We start from the raw sequence: 22077 nt of genomic DNA on the forward strand, positions 1-22077 counted from the left end.
AAAGCTCAACATTCAGAAAACTAAGATCACAGCATCCCGTCCCATCACTTCATGGCAAATAGATGGGGAAACAGTGGAAACAGTGCTGACTTTATTTTTCTGGGCTCTAAACATCACTGCAGATAGTGATTGCAGCCATGAAATTAAAAGATGCTTACTCCTTGGAAGAAAAGTTATGACTAACCTAGACAGCATATTAAAAAGCAGAGACATTACTTTGCCAACAAAGGTCCGTCTAGTCAAGGCTATGATTTTTCCAGTGGTCATGTATGGATGTGAGAGTTGGACTATACAGAAAGCTGACCGCCGAAGAATTGATGCTTTTGAACTGTGGTGTTGGAAAAGACTCTTGACAGTCCCTTGGACTGCAAGGAGATCCAACCAGTCCATCCTAAAGCAGATCAGTCCTGGGTGTTCATTGGAAGCTTCAACTAATGTTGAAGCTGAAACTCCAATACTTTGGCCACCTGATGCGAAGAGCTGACTCATTGGAAAAGACCCTGATGCTGGGAAAGATTGAGGGCAGGAGGAGAAAGGGACAACAGAGGATGAGATGGTTGGATGGCATCACGACTCAATGGACATGGGTTTGGGTGGACTCTGCAAGTTGGTGATGGACAGGGAAGCCTGGTGTGCTGTGGTTCATGGGGTCACAAAGAGTCAGACACGACTGAGCGACTGAACTGAACAACTGTTGAAAGAACAAATGTCATGCAATATAAAAGATGCTCTAATCCCTGTGTCTAATTATTAAGAAAAGAAAATCACTAAAAGTTTTCACAGCATTTAATTACCTATAAAAAGACCCACAGAATTATTTTCTACAAAATTAATAATGTAGGAAGACTTCAAATGACTGTAGTTGCTCAAAACTGTTCTTCAGTTGAAAAATTTAACTAATGAGAACCTACTGTATAGCTCAGGGAACCCTACTCAGTGCTCTGTGGTGGCCTAAATGGGAAGAAAATCCAAAAAAGAGGATATATGTGTATACGTATAGTAGATTCACTTTACTACAGTACTTTACTACAGTACTAGAGTACAGTAGAAACAGGTTAGAACTGGACATGGAACAACAGACTGGTTCAAAATTGGGAAAGGAGTATGTCAAGGCTGTATATTGTCACCTAGCTTATTTAACGTATATGCAGAGTACATCATGCAAAATGCCAGGCTGGGAGAAGCACAAGCTGGAATCAAGATTGCCAGGAGAAATATCAATAACCTCAGATATGCAGAAAGCAAGAAGAACTAGAGAGTCTCTTGATGAAGGTGAAAGGGGAGAGTGAAAAAGCTGCCTTAAAACTTAACATTCAAAAAATGAAGATCATGGCATCCGGTCCCATCACTTCATGGAAAATAGATGGGGAAAGAATGGAAACAGTGAGACTTTATTTTTGGGGGCTCCAAAAATCACTGCAGCCATGAAATTAAAAGATGCTTGCTCCTTGGAAGAAGAGCTATGACAGCATATTAAAAAGCAGAGACATTACTTTGCTGACAAAGGTCTGTATAGTTAAAGCTATGGTTTTTCCAATCGTCATGTACAGATGTGAGAGTTGGACCATAAAGAAGGTTGAGCACCGAAGAATTGATGCTTTCAACCCGTGGTGTTGAAGAAGACTCTTTTGAGAGTCCCCTGGACAGCAAGGAGATTAAATCAGTAAATCCTAAAGGAAATCAGTCCTGAATATTCATTAGAAAGACTAAAGTTGAAGCTCCGATATTTTGGCCACCTGATGCGAATGGCCACCTCATTAGAAAAGCCTCTGATACTGGGAAAGATAGAAGGCAGGAGGGGAAGGGGAGGACAGAGGATGAGATGGTTGGATGGCATCACCGACTCCATAGACACAAGTTTGGGCAAACTCCGGAAGATGGTGAAGGACAGAGAAGCCTGGAGTGCTGCATTTCATAGGATCGCAAAGAGTCAGACGTGACTGAACAACAACAAGGGAACTCAACACTGTAATGCAACTATACTCCAATAAGGATTTTCAAAAAAGGAAGAATAAGATAAAGGGAACAATTTGTTGCCTTTCACTGTGTTCTCTGCCTTCCTAAACAAGAGTCCAAACTCCTTCTCAGTCAATGCACAGAAAGAACTGAACGAGTTAATGATGCGGTGCAGGAGAGACAGTCACCAGAAGCCCCCAGCCCACCAGCAGTAACATGGTGCTGAACCTGAATGACCGGGGCAGCCACATACAAAACCAGCAGAAAGCTGGGCTCCCCAGAGGGAACCTGGGACAACCTGGACATCTTTTGTCTGATCAGACAAAGGGTGTTGAAAGAACACTGGAAAGATGCTCTGAGGCTCATCCTCAAAATACCAGCAGCAGCTGTGAACCAACAGGAGTCAGAGCCTCTGGGCTGCATGGGTGGGGGATGGTGCAAGTCTGTGTGACGGAATGGGCTAAATTTGTACAGATGTCTCAGAGCCTTCAGATAGTTATTTATATATGGCATAGCGGTAGCTTCAGTGATTACCTAACTAAAGCTCCAAAAGTATTTTCCCCAATTACAAAGAAAATATTTCTAAAAATTCTACCACTTGAACACAATCAGACCAGTTACCCATTAGCACTCTGATGGTGATGGACAGGGCCAGGCACTGCCTGGGCTCCAGGTCCCTCTGGAGCAGCTCTGAGCTAAGGACCTGGCTGAGTAATTGCTGAAAGCCTTGAGACCCCATGCCCCCTTCTAAGATGCTCTACCAGGCTCTGGAATTCAGAAGTGAGGAGCTCATGCTACTGGTTGCAACAGTCTTTGTAGATTTGCATGTTTTCTGTTGTTATTTTAGTTTCATGTGGAACACTGTTTATTTGGGTTTTGGCTCTTGGAAATACACCCATGGGTATGCTATATACAAGGATTCTCCTCCACTCAAAAAAAAAAAAATCAAAACCCTTGCTGTACACACATGCACGCGTGCGCACACACACCAGCAAGAGCACCCTCAAAGTAGCTCCTGTTATAAAAGGCCAATCCATGTCTGATGTCCAGCGTATAGACAGAGCTTTCTGTATGTCAAGCTGACTGGCCTTCCTCTCCTAACTATTCTCCCTCCCCTAACCACAGGGATTCCAGCCAATGTCCAGAGACTCATCAACAATAAAAGATTATTTTTATATATCTAAAATGTTTCTCTTATATCCTTGAAAGCAAGGCACATTTTTTTTTTACCTTAGAACACAGCAGGGGGCAACTGATCACCATGTTACCACCCCCTACCCCCATAGAATTACAACACAGTGGGTTAGAACAGTGGGCTGGTAACTAACCTCATGATACTTTACAAGGGTATTAAGTTCTTCAGCATAGGTCACCTGACCCAAACTCCCCAAACCCTGCGATTTGGGTATTGTCTTCCCTCAGCAGATGAGGAGATCGTTACACAGGCATGTCCACATGGCCAGGTGGCAAAGATGCTGGCATCTGAGACCAAGTCCTGTAACCCAATGCTCCATGCAGAGCTGCAGCCCTCATCAGGGCTAGGATGCCATCTGCCCTTGGTTCTATCCCAGGGAGGCCGCTCTGCAACTCCCCGACACCTCAACAGAGCTGGGTAATCCTACAGAAAGCAGAAGCCTGATCAGGGAGACTAGTGATGGAAATTTGGATGCAAAGCCAAGCCTCTACCAAAATGACTTCCAAAAAGATACAAGTGCATCCTACTTGTATGGAAGTGTGTGCACAGAAAGTAAAGATCACCCCAATCTAGACAGTCCTTGTTGATAGTCATGAAGTCAGACACGGGGGATAAAGTTCTGTCTTAGCACTGATGTGATCAGAAAACCCGACCCTGTATATCTGGGCTTTCTCTAGGAATTCTATTACTTCTTGCATGCCCAGGGAAGAGAAGACTTGTGGGGAGGGGTGAGGTGGAAGATTTTTTAATAAAAAGAGCATGCAGCAAAATAAAAAATAAATGAAATACAAGACGCTATGATAATGATGTATAAATCTCTATTCCCTGTGGTGTGAACAATCATTATTACCCTATGACCTCAGGTAACCACATGAAAATAGGAGCACACACATCCTCGAGGGCACTAATGCAGTAACACAATATGACATTTAAAAAGAAACTTCATCAGGCTCTGTGTGGGTCGGAGGGGCCAGGAAGGGATCGGATGCCACCGTGGGCCCACAGGCACCAGCCCAGCAGCAGCAAAAGCAGCGCCCAGGAGGGCAGTCGGCAGATCAAGGTGCAGTCGGCCCAGCGCTGGGCGGCCAGCAGGTGTGCAAAGATGCTCTTCCACGTGAACCACAGTCTGACACTCCCGAGTGTCCCCAGGGCCTTCGAGGTTGGCAGGCAGCAACAGTTTCCACCCCTGCCCGCCTCCTGCGACCATTGACCCAATCCCATCTCCCGGAGGGACATCAGGCTTCTGCATCATGACACTATGCCCACCTGCCAGGTACCAACACAGACTCATTTAAACTAGGGCTTCTTTAAAGCAGAGTGGGACGAATTGAGAGAATAGCATTGAAATATATGCACTGCCATGAGTAGAATAGATGGCTGATGGGAAACTGCTGTATAACATAGGAGCCAAGCCTGATGCCCTGTGATGGCCTTGAGGTATGGGATGGGAAGGAGGCTCCAGGGGGAGGCGATTTATGTTATAGAATGGCAGAAATCAACACAATGTCATAAGACAATTATATTTCAATTAAAAATAAAATTTTTCAAAATTTTTGAAAAATTACAAAAAAATTAACTGGGGTGTTTTGTTCCCTTCTTAGAGTCAAGGTTGATTTCTCAGAAATTTAGCAAAACTAAATTATCAAACTTAATTTTTTTTTTAAATTAGAGAAAGGAAGGAATATCAAAATCCCCAAACCTCATTTTATCCAAGAGCTTCACTGCAGGACTCCAGAACCCCTTTAAATATCCCTGATTTAAAGCAGTGTTGCCAAGGTGGATTTCTCTGGGCTTGAAAACATTCCTAAGAGTCCATGATATACACGTGATTAAGAAAGTTGCTGCCCCAGCAAGAAACAGGATAGTGACGCTCTGGGCAGGTGAAAGCTTCAGGCTGTCTATCAATTCCAGATGTGATTACAAACATACTCACACGTTGCAAAGCTATCTCCAGGCATAAATCAAAGGGCAGCTCCCAGGTAGACAGCTGTTCCAAGCACACTCACGTCCCTGAAGGTGGCCATTACCAGAAATGGTGTCTTTAGAAGCAGCTGCCAGCCTCTGTACTGCTCAAACAGCAGCATGATCAGAGGGCCAGGCCCCTCTTTGCCATTCACCTGCATCTCATGCCCTGGTCATGCTCAAGTTCAGGTGCCAGTGAACAAAAGTGGGGCCCAGAGGTGAGGATTGGCGGGGTGCGGAGGCGGGTTCCACCATTCAGGACATTTATATTACCCAATGTGCCGCACTAGGTACCATGGGCTTTTCAAACTCTCAAGAAAAAAGAGGGACAGAAGAAGATCCACTCAAGTTTATTTTAAAAAATGAGAGAAAATAAACAGTCTAAGATAAACAACAAGGTCCTAGCATATAGCACAAGGAACTATATTCAAGATCCTGTGATAAACCATAATGGAAAAGAATATTAAAAAATAATTGAAAATATGTGTATAACTGAGTCACCTTGCTGTACAGCAGAGTTAACACAACAGGGTAAATCAACCATGCTTCAATTAAAAAAGAAAAAAAGAAAGAGACAGTCTAGGTTTGGCTCAGCAAAGAGAGTAGGAAACCAAGTCCCATCGTTCAGTTGTAAATACTGTCCTTAGGGATTTGTCCCATGCCCTAGATTGCCCACGAGGACTCTCTTCCTTCCACATTCACAACAGAGAAAGCTTGAGCCCTGGAAATTCTAGCTGGCTTAATCCTTCTGATTATGTCATAAACGTTTATTTTTCCTCTCCAACTAGACCACAGGAAATTTAAGCAGTTGCTTCTTCTTCTGTCCCCTCACTGGTCTTAACGTACTCGGCATGTTGTAGGAGCTCTGCGCATGGCGCTGAATAAAACAGAAAATCTAGTATCTTTACTTCAGTCTGGGGCTTCAAAAAGACCAGAGTTCTTGGACGGCTCAAGTGCTTACAGGAGTTTTTCCACTTTCACCAAGGCACAGAATTCTACAGTGACATAGGGTCAGAGCTAGAAGAGACCATAAGGTATTTTACAGATCAGTGACTGATGCCCAGAAACAAAGTGACTTTCCCAAAGCCATGAGATGAATGGAGAAGCCAGGACAAGAATCATGGGCCTCTGAAGCATCAGTTGTGACTGAAAAATATCACAGAACCTAGAGACAAAATGAGGAGCCTCCCCTCTCCCTGCCCTGGGAGAGAGGAGAAGAGAGCAGAAGGAGACAATATATGTTTGCATCTCATCCCAACTGAATAATCTGGCTGGGTAATCAGATGCTCTTCCTCAGCTAAATGCTTTCCAGTTCATTATTTTGCTTAAAAAATGATTAAAAGCTTCAAGAATAATTATCTATTTCCATTTCCAAAATGAGTTTTACTGCAATAGGCTCTGTATTAATAAACACATACAAATGTCACTGTGAAAAACATACTGTCTGTAAATAACCTTTCAACTAGAAACAGATGCTGTGGGCTTCCAGCATCTAAAGTGCTTTTCATTGAAACGGCCTGGTCACAATGGAAACCAGGCTGGTGGCGGATTGTTCTTCCTATTCAGGCTCTGCTCTGAAGGTCTGACCTTCCCTGGGGTTTTCTGTTATCCCCAGGCACCCAGGACTCACAGACCACCAGTCCAGCATGTGCTCCCAGATCAGTTCCCCCAACACGGCATCCCATCCTGGCCAAGAAAACCGTTTCCACACTGACTTGGTAGGAGGAAACAGCACTGGATGCAGTCTCTGTGGATTTTTCTCACTGGATTCAAATTCAACAGATGTGGACGGAATGCCTATTATGGGTTAGACCCTGACAGCAAGTTTTTCATGCAAGCTTTCCTATCCTTGAAGCCAACTATAACGTAGATGATGGATGAGAAGTCAACAACAGCCATCATTCAAGAGACTGCCCCAAGGACTTCGCATGTGCTAACAAGTCTAAGATACAATCTTTACTATCTTCATTTTACAGATGATCAAACCAGGGCTCAGACCCAGCATGTGGGAGAAGAGGGACTCAAACCCAGGTGGTCTATCCAAAGCCTGTGTCTCTAACTGCTATGCGAGGCCACAGCTCTTGCCTTCAGCAATAAGACAGTCCACACTTCTCCTGGGGTTCCTCTTAAATAATGCTTTATCCCACAGTCCCTTTATCTACAGGCCAAGGGTCCTCTAGCTTTTAAGGTTTACAGAACACTTTCAAGTATACTCACTTACTACAGCACACTTCTCTAAATACCACAGTATATCTGTCATTGATAGTAAGAGAACAGTGTCCAGATAAAACATAAACTGTATCAGTTGACATGTATTTGTTCTTAGCATACGTTTAATATTTACTTGTTTATTTGACTGTGCCTGGTCTTAGTTGCGGCATGTGGAATCTTTCTTCGTTGTGGCCTGTGGGATCTAGTTTCCTCACCAGGGATTGAACCTAGGCCCCCTGCGTTGGGAGCTTGGAGTCCTAGCCACTGGATCAGCAGAGAAGTCCCTTAGCATGTAGATACACATAAAAGCCTCTGAACACAAAGCTCACAAACAAAGCCGACTGCATCACTGTGCCAGGTACCCGTTCTTCTGCTCCGTTTTCCCACTGGCCTGGTGGGGTCACGTGTTCTCTCACAGACGCGTGGAGCGCACAGTTCTCAAAGACGCAGTGTAAAAGGCCACCACAAAACAAGCACCCAGGGGCAGCCTTCTCTGTCACCACTCAAATTTGTGTAAAGCCTCCAAGTACTTATCCCCACCTCCCTCTACCCTCATCTTCAGAGCTCAGCAGCCTCCATCCCCGCTTCTACCCGTGTACCCTCACCTTTTAAGGCAAACGCTTATACTTCCTAGAATACTTGTTGCCTAGCAATTCAGTGTGGCTTTCCAATTGAGCTGCTAGTCTTGTTAGGATTGTTATGGTTTTTCTTAGTGTTCTAGATGGCGTTTCATATATTTGAGGTGACCTATCCAACTCTATTTCTCCATAAATCCTATTATCCTTTTTGTGTGCCATTTCATGTAACCATATTTTTCACATTTGTATGCCTCACATTACAGCAGAAACGCCTTGAATTGGCAGCACAATCAAGACGATGAAACTTTATCCAATTACCTTGAGATTCTCATGGTGCCTCAGCACGGGGAGTTGCTGTGAGAACAGAACTGGTTACGGCCTGGTCCTTTTCATGCTTAAGAGTCTCATATACCATTCAGAGTTTTTAGTTGTAAACAACAGAATCCACTCTAGCTAACTGAGGCAGAATAGAAATTTCTTCCAGGGCATTAGGTCCTGGCCCATCAGATATCTGGTGGGCCAGGGACTCAGGCTGGGAGATGACTGATCCACCAGACGGTTCCGGCAGACCCTACTGCCGATGCCACTGCCACCCTCACCAGAAACACTTCCGTGGGATGCCTCTCCTGACTCACTTCCAAAGGTATCCTTCTAATGCATCTGAGATACAGAGCCTGGGATACATTCTGGCACTAGCTGCCAAGGAGACCGAGAAAGTGACTACTGACTTGTACTTTGAGGAAGTAGAGTTCAGAAGGCCAGGCATTTTGCAAAGCCAGAAAGACATTCAAAAGGTACTGAACAGCCTGAGTATGAAGCATATGTCCACTACACTCAGGAAGCAAAAAAAAAAATTTTTTTTAACAACTCTTGGAAAACATTGATCTTTTGGAACTAGGCGGTGCCAGACCATGTCCCTCCCTCACAGCAGGTTGACCCCCTTCCTCATATCTGTTCTTGCTTTAATGTTCTGTGTGATGTCCACCAACTTAACACAAGAAATCATCCTCTCTGCAACACACCTTGATCTTATATAGCAACTAACATCTGGAACCATCCCAAGGTTCCAAGACGGCACTCATTAACTGTTAATGTTCAAATGAGCAACATATTCCCACAAGCACACCAGGATTTTGATAATCCCCCAAAACAAAAGCTGGAGAAGAAAATCACTAACTACACTGACTTGAAGCTTCATACCTACTCCCTGGTACATCAGCACATCCTCATTCCTACAGACTGCAGGGTATGCCAAACTCCTAGTTCACTGATGGTATGATCACCCATCTTTCTCATTTGGGTAGAGGTTTTCTGATTGCAAATGAATCTTCTCTGATTAATACAAGAGTAGTCATCTTAAATGTTGACATTATTACTGTTATTGACTTATCAATGATAAAGTACCCTCCCATTCTAGTATATTAATTAATAGGATACACTATGCATTTTTCTATCAAAGGTCTTCTCCCTTCAATACATCAATTCCACTGTCTAAGTGAGGACTTCAGACATGCTAGGGTAACATATGCATAAGTAATTTTTAACTACAGCCACACTTTCCCAGGAATCCGGAATCCAAGACAGCGGAGTATAAAGATGTGCGCTCATCTTCTCCTGCGAGAATACCAAAACTGCAACTAGCTACTGAACAACCACTGACAGGAGAATGTCGGAATCCACCAAAAAAGAGATACCCCATGACCAAGGGCAAAGGAGAAGCTGCAAAAAGCAGTAGGAGGGGTGCAATCACGTTTAAAATCAAACCTCATACCCGCCAGAGACACCGGGAGGACACAAACAAAACCTGTGTGCACCAGGACCCAGGAAACCCAAAAGAGACTGAGCCAGATCTGCCGTTGAGTGTTTGAAGGTCTCCTGTGGAGGCATTGGGCTTCCCTGGTGGCTCAGAGGTTAAAGCGTCTGCTTGCAATGCGGGAGACCTGGGTTCGATCCCTGGGTCGGGAAGCTCCCCTGGAGAAGGAAATGGCAACCCACTCCAGTGTTCTCGCCTGGGAGAATCCTATGGACAGAGGAGCCTGGTAGGCTATAGTCCACGGGGTCGCAAAGAGTAGGACACGACTGAGCAACTTCACTTTGGTTCACTCTTGTGGAGGCATGGGTCTGCGGTGGCCTGCACATGGACAGGGGCTCTGGCTATAGCAGTCCTGGGAGGCACGGCGTGTGGTGTAAGTCTTGTTGGAGGAGGTCACCATTAGCCCCATAGAGCCACCTAGCAGACGAGCCACAAACTGAAGAACAATTATACCAAAGAAGCGCTTGCACTGCTGTGAAAGTTCAGGCCCCACAACAGATTTACCAACGAAGGGATATGGCAAAGGGACTGCGAACCCTCAGGGAATCTGACTTTGCAGGCCAGTGGGATTTGATCACAGACTTCCACAGGGCTAGGGAAACAGAGACTCTTGGAGGGCACAACAAAATCTTGTGTGCACCAGGACCCAGGAGAAAGGACCAGTGACCCCACAAGAGACTGATTCAGACTGGCCTGTCTGTGCTTGGGAATCTCTGGCAGAGGCAAGGGTCGACAGTGGCCTGCCACGGGGTCAGAGGCACTGACTACAACAGTCCTGGGAGGCTAGCACAAGTCTTTTTGAAGGGGTCCCCATTACCACCATTACCCCTACCACAGTTTGGCCTCAGGCTGAACTACAGGAAGGGAACAAAGTCCCACCCATCAGCAGAAAATGGATTAAAGACTTACAGAGCATGGCCTTGACAACCAGAACAAGACCCAGTTTTCGGAATAGTCAGTCCCTCCCATCAGGAAGCTTGAACAAGCCTCTTATCCTCATCCACCAGAGAGCAGATAGAATGAAAGCCACAATCAGAGAAAACTAATCAAACTGATCACATGGATCACAATCTTGTCTAACTCAATGAAACTATGAGCCATGCCATGTAGGGCCATCCAAGACAGACGGGTCATGGTGGAGAGTTCTGACAAAATGTGGTGCATTGAAGAGGGGAATGGCAAACTATTTCAGCATTCTTGCTGAGAACCCCATCAGTTCAGTTCAGTTCAGTCGCTCAGTCGTGTCCAACTCTTTGCAACCTCATGAATCGCAGCACGCCAAGCCTCCCTGTCCATCACCAACTCCCTGAGTCTACCCAAACCCATGTCCATTGAGTCGGTGATGCCATCCAACCATCTCATCCCCTGTCATCCCCTTCTCCTCCTGCCCTCAATCTTTTCAAGCATCAGGGTCTTTACCAATGAGTCAGCTCTTTGCATCAGGTGGCCAAAGTACTGGAGTTTCAGCTTCAACATCAGTCCTTCCAATGAATACCCAGGACTGATCTCCTTTAGGATGGACTGGTTGGATCTCCTTGCAGTCCAAGGGACTGTCAAGAGTCTTCTCCAACACCACAGTTCAAAAGCATCAATTCTTCGGTGCTCAGCTTTCTTAGTAGTCCAACTCTCACATCCATACATGACCACTGGAAAAACCATAGCCTTGACTAGACGAACCTTTGTTGGCAAAGTAATGTCTCTGCTTTTGAATATGCTATCTAGGTTAGTCATAACTTTTCTTCCAAGGAGTAAGTGTCTTTTAATTTCATGGCTGCAATCACTATCTGCAGTGATTTTGGAGCCCAGAAGAATAAAGTCTGACACTGTTTCCACTGTTTCCCATCTATTTGCCATGAAGTGATGGGACGGGATGCCATGATTTTAGTTTTCTGAATGTTGAGCTTTAAGCCAACTTTTTCACTCTCCTCTTTCACTTTCCTCAAGAGGCTCTTTAGTTCTTATTCACTTTCTGCCATAAGGGTGGTGTCATCTGCATATCTGAGGTTATTGATATTTCTCCCGGCAATCTTGATACAGCTTGTGCTTCCTCCAGTCCAGCGTTTCTCATGATGTACTCTGCATATAAGTTAAATAAGCAGGGTGACAATATACAGCCTTAACGTACTCCTTATCCTATTTGGAGCCAGTCAGTTGTTCCATGTCTAGTTCTAACTGTTACTTCCTGACCTGCATACAGGTTTCTCAAGAGGCAGATCAAGTGGTCTGGTATTCCCATCTCTTTCAGAATTTTCCACAGTTTATTGTGATCCACACAGTCAAAGACTTTGGTGTAGTCAATAAAGCAGAAATAGATGTTTTTCTGGAACTCTCTTGCTTTTTCGATGATCCAGTGGATGTTGGCAATTTGATCTCTGGTTCCTCTGTCTTTTCTAAAACCAGCTTGAACATCTGGAAGTTCATGGTTCACATATTGCTGAAGCCTGGCTTGGAGAATTTTGAGCATTAGTTTACTACCCTGTGAGATGAGTGCAATTGTGCAGTAGTTTGAGCATTCTTTGGCATTGCCTTTCTTTGGGATTGGAATGAAAACTGACCTTTTCCAGTCCTGTGGCCACTGCTGAGTTTTCCAAATTTGCTGGCATATTGAGTGCAGCACTTTCACAGCATCATCTTTCAGGATTTGAAATAGCTCAACTGGAATTCCATCACCTCCACTAGCTTTGTTCGTAATGATGCTTCCTAAGGCTCACTTGACTTCACATTCCAGCATGTCTGGCTCTAGGTGAATGATCACACCATCATGATTATCTTCGTCATGAAGATTTTTTTTGTACAGTTCTTCTGTGTATTATTGCCACCTCTTCTTAATACCATCTGCTTCTGTTAGGTCCATATCATTTCTGTCCTTTATTGAGCCCATCTTTGCATGAAATGTTCCCTTGGTATCTCTAATTTTCTTGAAGAGATCTCTAGTCTTTCCCATTCTGTTGTTTTCCTCAATTTCTTTTCCTTGATCACTGAGAAAGGCTTCCTTATCTCTCCTTGCTATTCTTTGGAACTCTGTATTCAAATGGGTATATCCTTCCTTTATCTCCTTTGCTTTTGGCTTCTCTTCTTTTCACAGCTATTTGTAAGGCCTCCTCAGATAGCCATTTTGCTTTTTTGCATTTCTTTTTCTTGGGGATGGTCTTGATTCCTGTCTCCTGTACAATGTCAAGAACCTCCATCCATAGTTCATCAGGCACTCTGTCTGTCAGATCTAGTCCCTTAAATCTATTTCTCACTTCTACTGTATACTCATAAGGGATTTGATCTAGGTCATACCTGAATGGTGTAGTGGTTTTTTCCACTTTCTTCAATTTCAGTCTGAATTTGGCAATAAGGAGTTCATGATCTGAGCCACAGTCAGCTCCCGGTCTTGTTTTTGCTAACTGTATAGAACTTCTCCATCTTTGGCTGCAGAGAATATAATCAATCTGATTTCAGTGTCGACCATAGGGTTCAGTGAGAACCCCAAGAACAGTACCAAAAAGCAAAAATATATGACACTGAAAACTGAACCCACCAGGTCAGTAGGTTCCCAATATGCTACTAGAGAAGAGTGGAGAAATAGTCCCAGAAAGAATGAAGAGGCTGAAATGACAATGAAAACATGACAACTCAAAACCTAAGGGATGCAGCAAAAGTAGTTCTAAGAGGGAAGTTTATAGCAATACAATCCTACCTCAAGAAACAAGAAAAACATCGAATAGGCAACATAACTTTACACCTAAAACAACTGGAAAAAGAAGACCAAAAAAAAAAAAAAAACCCTAAAATTAATAGAAGGAAAGAAATCATAAAGATCCGAGCAGAAATAAAAAGAAAACTAAAAGTTGGTTCTTTGAGAAGTTAAACAAAATTGACAAACCTTTGGCCAGACTAATAAAGAAAAAAAAGTGAAGAATCAAATCAATAAAATTAGAAATGAAAAAAGAAAGATTACAACAGACAATGCAGAAATACAAAGGATTATAAGAGATTATGACTTATCATCATCCAGTAAAGTTAAAGGAACATAACCTATGACTTGGTCATTCTACTCCAAGGTATCCAGCCTACTTAAATGTGTCTACTTGAATACAGAGAGACACAGGTGAGACTGCTCAGAGCTGATGTAGTCATCAAATCCCTAAACAGGTAACAAGCTAGGTGGATGTGTAAACACCTGTTGATTGCCCAAATACTGACTAGAGTGACAATTAACTACAGCTGTGTGCAACAATGTGCAGGAACCACACACACACAGTGTTGATAAAAGCAGCCAGACACAAAGAACACATGCTGATGGATCCACTTCTATACACTTAAAGACTCTGACATAAAAAACTCAAACAATATTTTCCATGGATGTCTATTTATACAGTCAAATTTTAAAGGAAAACAAAGATGTGACTGACCATAAAAGTCGGGACAGAGATGATCTGTGAAAGGGGGAACTGCAGCGGGGAAGGGATATATATAGGAGGGATTGGGTGGAGGGGTGGGCCAGGATAGCAGTGTTTTACTTCTTGACCTGATACATTTACTTTGCAGAAAAATTAAATTGTGTATTATGTTCTATATACTTTTCTCTATGACTGCTATAGCTCACAATGAAGAGATTTAAAATAAATGGCAAAAACTATCTGTAGAAAAATTTAAAAAAAAAGAGATTATGAACAACTATATGTCAATAAAATGGATAACCTGGAAGAAATGGACAGATTCTTAGAAAAGTTCAGTCTTCCAAGACTGAACCAGGAAGAAATAGAAATTATGAACAAACCAATTACAAGCACTGAAATTGAAACTGTGATCAAAAATCTCCCCAAAAAACAAAAGCCCAGGACCAGATGGCCTCACAGGAGAATTCTATCAAACATTTGGAGAAGAGCTAATGCCTGGCCTTCTAAAACTCTTTCAAAATATTGCAGAGGAAGGAATACACTTCCAAACACATTCTATGAGACCACCGTCAACCTGATACCAAAAACAGACAAAGACAACACACACAAAAAATATCTACAAGCCAATATCATTGATGAACATAGATGCAAAAATCCTCAACAAAATTTTAGCAAACAGAATTCAGCAACACATCAAAAAGTTCATACACCATGATCAAGTTGGGTTTATTCCAGCGATGCAAAGATTCTTCAATATATGCAAATAAATCAAGGTGATACACCATATTAACAAACTGAAAGATAAAAACCATATGATAATCTCAATAGATGCAGAAAAAGCCTTTGACAAAATTCAGCACCCGTTTATGATTAAAACTCTTCAAAAAATTGGCATAGAAGGAACCTACCTCAACATAGTAAAGGCCATATATGATAAGCCTACAGCAAACATTATTCTCAATGGTGAAAAACTGAAAGCATTCCCCCTAAGATCAGAAACAAGACAAGGGTGCCCACTTTCCCCACTATTATTCAAGGTAGTTCTGGAAGTCCTAGCTGCTGCAATCAATGAAGAAAAAGAAATAAAAGGAATCCAGATCAGAAAAGAAGTAAAGCTCTGTTTGCAGATGACATGATAGTGTACACAGAAAATCCTAAAGATAGTATCAGAAAATTACTAGAGCTAATCAGTGAATTTAGCAAAGTTGCAGGATACAAATCAATATACAGAAATCACTTGTATTTCTATACACTAGCAATGAAAAATCAGAAAGAGAAATTAAGGAATCAGTCCCATTCACCATTGCAACAAAAAGAATAAATTATCTAGGAATAAACTTACCTGAGGAGACAAAAGAACTGTACACAGAAAATTATAAGACACTGTTGAAAGAAATCAAAGATGACATAAACAGATGGAGAGATATTCCATATTCCTGGATAGGAAGAATCAGTATTGTGAAAATGATTATACTACCAAATGCAATCTACATATTCAACATGATCCCTATCAAATTACCAATGACATTTTTCACAGAAATAGAAGAAAAAAATTTAACAACTCATATGGAAACATAAAAGACACTGAATAGCCAAAGCAGTATTGAAAAAGAAGAATGGAGCTGGAGGAATCAACCGTCCTGATTTCAGATTATACTACAAAGCTACAGTCATCAAGACAGTATGGTACTGGCACAAAAACAGAAACATAGACCAATGAAACAAGACAGAAATCCCAGAAATAAACCCATGCACGTATGGGTACCTTCTTTTGACAAAAGAGGCAAGAATATACAATGGGGCAAAGACAGCCTCTTCAATAACTGGTGCTGGGAAAACTGGACAGCTACATGTAAAAGAATGCAATTAGAACACTTCCTAACACCATACACAAAGATAAAGTCAAAATGGATTAAAGACCTAAATGCAAGACCAGAAACCAAAAAACTATTAGAGGAAAACATAGGCAGAACACTGAATCACATAAATCAAAGCAAGATCTTCTATGACCCACCTTCTAGAGTAACAGAAATAAAAACAACAGTAAACAAGTGGGACCTGATTAAACTTAAAAGTTTCTGCACAGCAAAGGAAACTACAGGCAAGGTGAAAAGATAGCCCTCAGAGTGGGAGAAAATAATAGCAAATGAGACAACTGACAAAGGATTAATTTCCAAAATATATAAGCAGCTCATACAACTCAATACCAGAAAAACAACCCAATCAAAAAGTGGGAAAGAGACCTAAACAGACATTTCTCCAAAGAAGACATACAGATGGCTAACAAACATATGAAAAGATGCTCAATATTGCTCATTATGAGAGAAATGCAAATCAATACTACAACAAGATATCACCTCACACCGGTCAGAATGGCCATCATCAAAAAGTCTACAAACAATAAATGATGGAGAGGGTGTGCAAAAACGGGAACACTCTTGCACTGTCGGTGGGAATGTAAATTGATACAGTCACTATGGAAGACGGTATGGAGATTCCTTAAAAAACTAGGAATAAAACCACCATATGACCCAGCAATCCCACTCTTAGGCATATACTGAGGAAGCCAAAATTTAAAAAGACACAAGTATCCCATCGTTCACTGCAGCTCTATTTACAATAGAACACAGAAACAACCTAGATGCCCATCAACAGATGAATGGATAAAGAAGGTGTGGTACATATACACAATGGAATATTACTCAGCCATAAAAAGGAGTGCCTTTGAGTCAGTTCTAATGGGTGGATGAACCTAGAACCTATTATACAGAGTGAAGTAAGTTAGAAAGAGAAAGATAAATATTGTATTCTAATGCATATACACAGAATCTAGAAAAATGGTACTGAAGAATTTACTTACAGGGCAGCAATGGAGAAACAGACATAGAGAATAGACTTATGGACATGGGGGAGGGGAGGAGAGGGGGAGATGTATGGAGAGAGTAATGGACACTTATATTACCATATGCAAAATAGATAGCCAACGGGAAATTGCAGTATGGCTAAAACACTCAAACAGGGGCTCTGTATCAACCTAGAGGGGTGAGATGGGGAGGGAGATGGGAGGAAGTTCAAAAGGGAGGGGATATGTGGATACCTATGGCTGAATCAGGTTGAGGTTTGAGAGAAAACAACATAATTCTGTAAAGCAATTATCCTTCAATTAAAAAATAAATAAAAAGAATGAAGAAGCTGAGACAAAGCAGAAATAATGCCCAATTGTGACTGTCTTGTGGTGAAACTAACGTCTGAGGCTGTAAAGAGCATTATTTCATAGGAACCTGGAATGTTAGGTCCATAAATCAAGATAAATTGGAAGTGGTCAAACAGGAGATGGCAAGAGTGAACATCTACATTTTAGGAATCAGTGAATTAAAATAGACAGGAATGAGTGAATTTAATTCAGATGACCATTATATCTTCTACTTTGGGCAAGAATCCCTTACAAGAAATGGAATAGCCCTTGTAGTCAACAAGAGAGTCTGAAATGCAGAACTTGGGTGCAATCTCAAAAATGACAGAATGATCTCTGTTCGTTTCCAAGGCAAATCATTCAACATCACAGTAATCCAAGTCTTTGCCCCAAGCACTAATGCCAAAGAAGCTGAAGTTGAAGGGTTCTATGATAACCTACAAGACCTTCCAGAAATAACACCCAAAAGAGATGTCCTTTTCATCACAAGGGACTGGAATGCAAAAGTAGGAAGTCAAAAGATGGTCAATACTAAAATCACATTGATTATATTGTTTGCAGCCGAAGACGGAGAAGCTCTATAGAATCAGCAAAAACAAAACCAGGAGCTGACCATGGCTCACATCATGAACTACTTATTTCAAAATTCAGACTTAAATTGAATAAAATATGGAAAACCACTGGACCATTCAGGTATGACCTAAATCAAATTTCTTACAATTATACAGTGGAAGTGACAAAAAAAAAAAAATTCAAGGAATCACGTTTAATAGAGTGCTTCAAGAACTATGGACAGAGAGGTTCATAACATCGTACAGGAGGCAGTGATCATCCTCAAGAAAAAGAAACACAAAAAGGCAAAATGGTCATCCGAGAAGGCCTTACAAATAACTGAGAAAAGAAGAGAATTGAAAGGCAAAGGAAAGATATACGCGTCTGAATGCAGAATTCCAGAGAATAGCAAGGAGAGATAAGAAAACCTTCCTCAGTAATCAATGTAAAGAAATAAAGGAAAACAATAGAATGGGAAAGACTAGAGATCTCTTCAAGAAAATTAGAGATAAAGGGGATATTTCATGCAACAATGGGCACAATAAAGACAGAAATGGTATGGACCTAACAGAAGTAAAAGAGATTAACAAGAGTGGCAAGAATACACAGAAGAACTGTACAAAAAGATCTTCATGACCCAAGTAACCACGATGGTGTGATCACTCACCATTCAGTCTGCTATCATCCCGGTACACGAAGGAGTCAAGTGAAGTCCAGGGATGGGGACACCAATGAACAATGATTAAATGCTTACTCTAGGCTGAGTGCCATTTTAAGCACTTTAAACATATTAGGTCACTTAATCCTCATAGAGGCCCATGAATTAGGTACTATGAACAGTCATTATATCAATGAAGAAAGTCAAGCACAGAGATGTCGAATTTGTCAGAATCAATAGTGACACAACGGGCATTTGAACTCAGGCAGGCTGATGCCCGAGTCTGAGCCCCAAGCCACCGACCATGACCTTTGAGATGCAGAGCACCCCCATGGGGAGCACCTAACTTCTCCAGGGAGTCATCAAGGACTTTGCAAAAGAGGTGACCTCCAGACTGAGTGCTGAGAAGGTCTATACGGGCAGAAGGAAGCAAACACACATACCAAGAAGAAAATGAATGAGCGAGTCTCGTTCAGGGAACAGAAAGAAGTTTAACACAGCTGCTCATGAGGCTAATGGTTAAGTCTGGAAAAGGCAGCTGAACATATGGCTGTGGAGGGAGGAGAATGGCTGATTAAAACTGCCTTTTTCTGGGTTTTCTGTAAACTGTACTTTGATTAAATTCCTCTGGGGGTGGGCTGAGGGGACAGGCTGGAATGAGGAAGAAAGCAAAGATGAAGTTCACAGTAGAAGGGAAGTAGATGAGGAGAGGCTCGATCACAGTGCATACAATATGAATGGGGACAACAAGGCATGGTCAGTTAATATTTAACAGGAGGAACTGATGGAATTTAGGGACCAAAATGGGGGATATGGGGGTATGATGAAGAATCTTTCCAACCCAACCCCAAGGTTTCTGTCTTAGTTAACATGGGTGAGGAGCCACTCTTTGAGACAACGGGGAGAATAGGGATGGGACAAAGTGTATGGGGTTGGGATAGAGGAAGAGTAGATAAGGAATTCTATTTGGGGCAAGCTGAATGAAGGCAATGGCAACCCACCCCAGTATTCTTGCCTGGAGATTCCCAGGGACAGAGGGCTGGTGGCTTGCAACCCACAGGGTGGCAAAGAGTCAGGCACAACTGAGCACGCGTGTACACCCATGGAAAGAATCGTGAATGGCGAGTAAGAGGGATGTTGATCGTTCAAGCAAGCGGGCAGAAATACAACAGAACGGCCAGCATCTCTACAAAGGAAGTAGACAAATGTCATTATCATGTAGACCAGTGTTTCATCAGGAGAATGTCTACGATGACGGAAATGTTCTATTATCTGCCTTGTCCAAGATGATAGCCAGTAGCTACGTGTGGCTATGGAGCACTTAAAATGTGGCCAGTGCAGCTAAGGAACTAGATTTGTAATTTTGTTGGATTTTAAACCATTTACACTTAAATAGCCACAAGTGGCTAGTAGCTACTGTATTAAATAGTGCAGGTCAGGACAACAGAAGCAGCTCTGTAATAATAAAAACACCAAAGCTGCTCAGAGGCTGCTGATATTGGAAGGGACCTTAGAGTTCATTTGGTATATTATTTTCTCATTTTACAAATAAGAAAACTAAGGCCCCAAGGGGAGACGTGACTTGCACAGAATCATTGCAGCCAGAGAGTGGTAAAGCAGACGAGAGCCACAGCCTTCCGTATCTGATCCACTGCCCTTTCCATTCCACAGGCTGCTTCTGTTATGCAAAAATAGCTGCAATTTTGCTCAGTTCTGGTGTGTGGAATCGAAGAAGCTGGCGGGCAAAGCCAAGTGAAGATCACGGACTCCCCCTGCTGAGCGAGACATCCCAAACATCACTTGCTAAGTAGCTACAGCAGATATTTTCACCACAAATAACAGAACTCACTCTGGTTAGTTTTAACAGGAAAGGAACTTTATAAGGAAGGATCAGCAGCTTGCACAACCTCTGAGAGAGGGTCTGGAAGCCAGGCTTGGGGCTGGGCAGTCAGGCACTGTTGACAAACCCCACCACCACTGCTCTGATGGGGACTCTGCTGTGCCTGCCACTGGGCTCAGGCGAGCGGCTCCTCCCAGACACCTGCTGGACGGCACTGCCGCCCGGCTCGCCAGAACGCATTCCACATGCCCCTCCCTTCATGTGTCATTCCCAGCAGAAGCTAAGCAGAAAGAGAAAAACAAGTATCACATATGAACAAATACATATGGAATCTAGAAGAACGATACTGAAGAACCTAGTGGAGAACCAACCTGTGGACACAGCAGAGGAAGGTGAGGGTGGGACGAATTGAGAAAGTAGCACTGACCGTATATACACTACCATGTGTGAAATAGTAGTGAGAAGTTGCTAAATAACACAGGGAACCCAGCCTGGCACTCTGTGATGACTTAGAGGGGTGGGATGGGGGAGGCGAGGGAGACTCTGGAGGGAAGGGGTGTGTGTGTGTGTGTGTGTGTGTGTGTGTGTGTGTGTATAATTATGACTGATTTCCAATGTTGTATGGTAGAAACCAACATAAAATTGTAAAGCGATTTTCCACCAATTAAAAAATAAGTAAAATTAAAATAAATAGAGGGGAGAAGGAATCTGATACTTTTATTGCAAAGGAAAGCAAGTTTCTGGCTTCTATCCAGTTCAGAAATCTGACAAGTCAGAACAATCCCCAGGAATCAGGAAAAGAGTTAAAAAAACAACAACAACAACAACAAAAACCACCACCACCACCGCTTACCAAATGTCCTGTTGAATAAATACTCTGCCTTCACTGGTTTGGACCATAGATCTTACAGTCCATCCTGCTCAGCAGCATCCTTGACCCAGAGCTTTGTGCACTTAAAATTATGTGGCGACGTTGCAGATTTTCTCAATTAATTCACCAGGGGCTCTTTTCAACTTTTTTAAAGGATACATGTATTCACCGGAAAATCTATATTGATAAAGGCTATGTATGGTGGGAAGTGAATTATGCATTTCAACTCTTGGAGGATCAAGAGTTTCTTTTTTAATCTAGATTTTCTAAATTACAACTCGATATAGCGCAGCCATGAAGATGAATAATTCTGCAAAGTTTTTCCTCAGAAGTGGTAGGGGTAGGAAGGAAGCGAGAGTGGATCTGAGAAATCGTCTAAGAACTGAAAAGTATTGTAATGCGGGGCACAGTCATCAAGGCTCTTCTACCCTAAAATTCTCCAAAGGAAAGGACCACAGATCCTTCCAGGTGTTCGAGTCTGGGGAAAGAGAAACGCTGTCTTTGACAGGAGTCGTGATGGGGGAAGCCAGGAAGCGGCTGCGTTCTCAACAAAAACTGAGAATATACCAAGGGAGATATGGGGGAAGAATATACCGACTCATTGTGCAGCAGCTTTCATGAACAAACCAGATGGTGTTCTCCTTCCGGCTGCCCAGAGCAGGGATCAGTGCTCTAGACGGAGGTCTCCTGTCATGAGGGTGGCTGACATCCAAGAGCAGCAGCCCTGAGAAAGGAGCTGAGGGCTAAGACCCAGGCTTTCAGAGACCCCACAGGGAGGGTGCTCAAGTGACAAGATGGCTATGCGTGCCCACGAGAAAGCTGCAAACCCCATCCCAGTGGGCTTCCCAGAGCTAGCCCTT

At 42.7% G+C, this 22077-nt stretch overlaps 1 protein-coding gene across 24 annotated transcripts in view; it reads right to left on the bottom strand.

The window, feature by feature from the left end:
* Positions 1–22077, bottom strand: part of HHAT (hedgehog acyltransferase) — a 354036-nt gene that overhangs the window by 147550 nt on the left and 184409 nt on the right. For 19 of the 24 annotated variants that reach the window (XR_008715105.1, XR_008715106.1, XM_055583064.1 and 16 more), the window contains one exon: positions 13001–13132. The exons of 4 other annotated variants lie outside the window; for them this stretch is intronic. Coding sequence is in view for 18 of the 20 variants with exons in the window: in XM_055583064.1 (XP_055439039.1) it covers positions 13001–13132 (132 nt within the window). In the remaining 2 variants the exon portion in view is untranslated. Of the gene's footprint in view, positions 1–5453; positions 6131–13000; positions 13133–22077 lie in introns of those variants that run through there. One more of the 24 variants, XM_055583085.1, reaches the window with a different exon arrangement.

This window comes from Bubalus kerabau, chromosome 5 (assembly GCF_029407905.1).
Source record: "Bubalus kerabau isolate K-KA32 ecotype Philippines breed swamp buffalo chromosome 5, PCC_UOA_SB_1v2, whole genome shotgun sequence".
NCBI classification, from domain to species: Eukaryota; Metazoa; Chordata; class Mammalia; order Artiodactyla; family Bovidae; genus Bubalus; species Bubalus kerabau.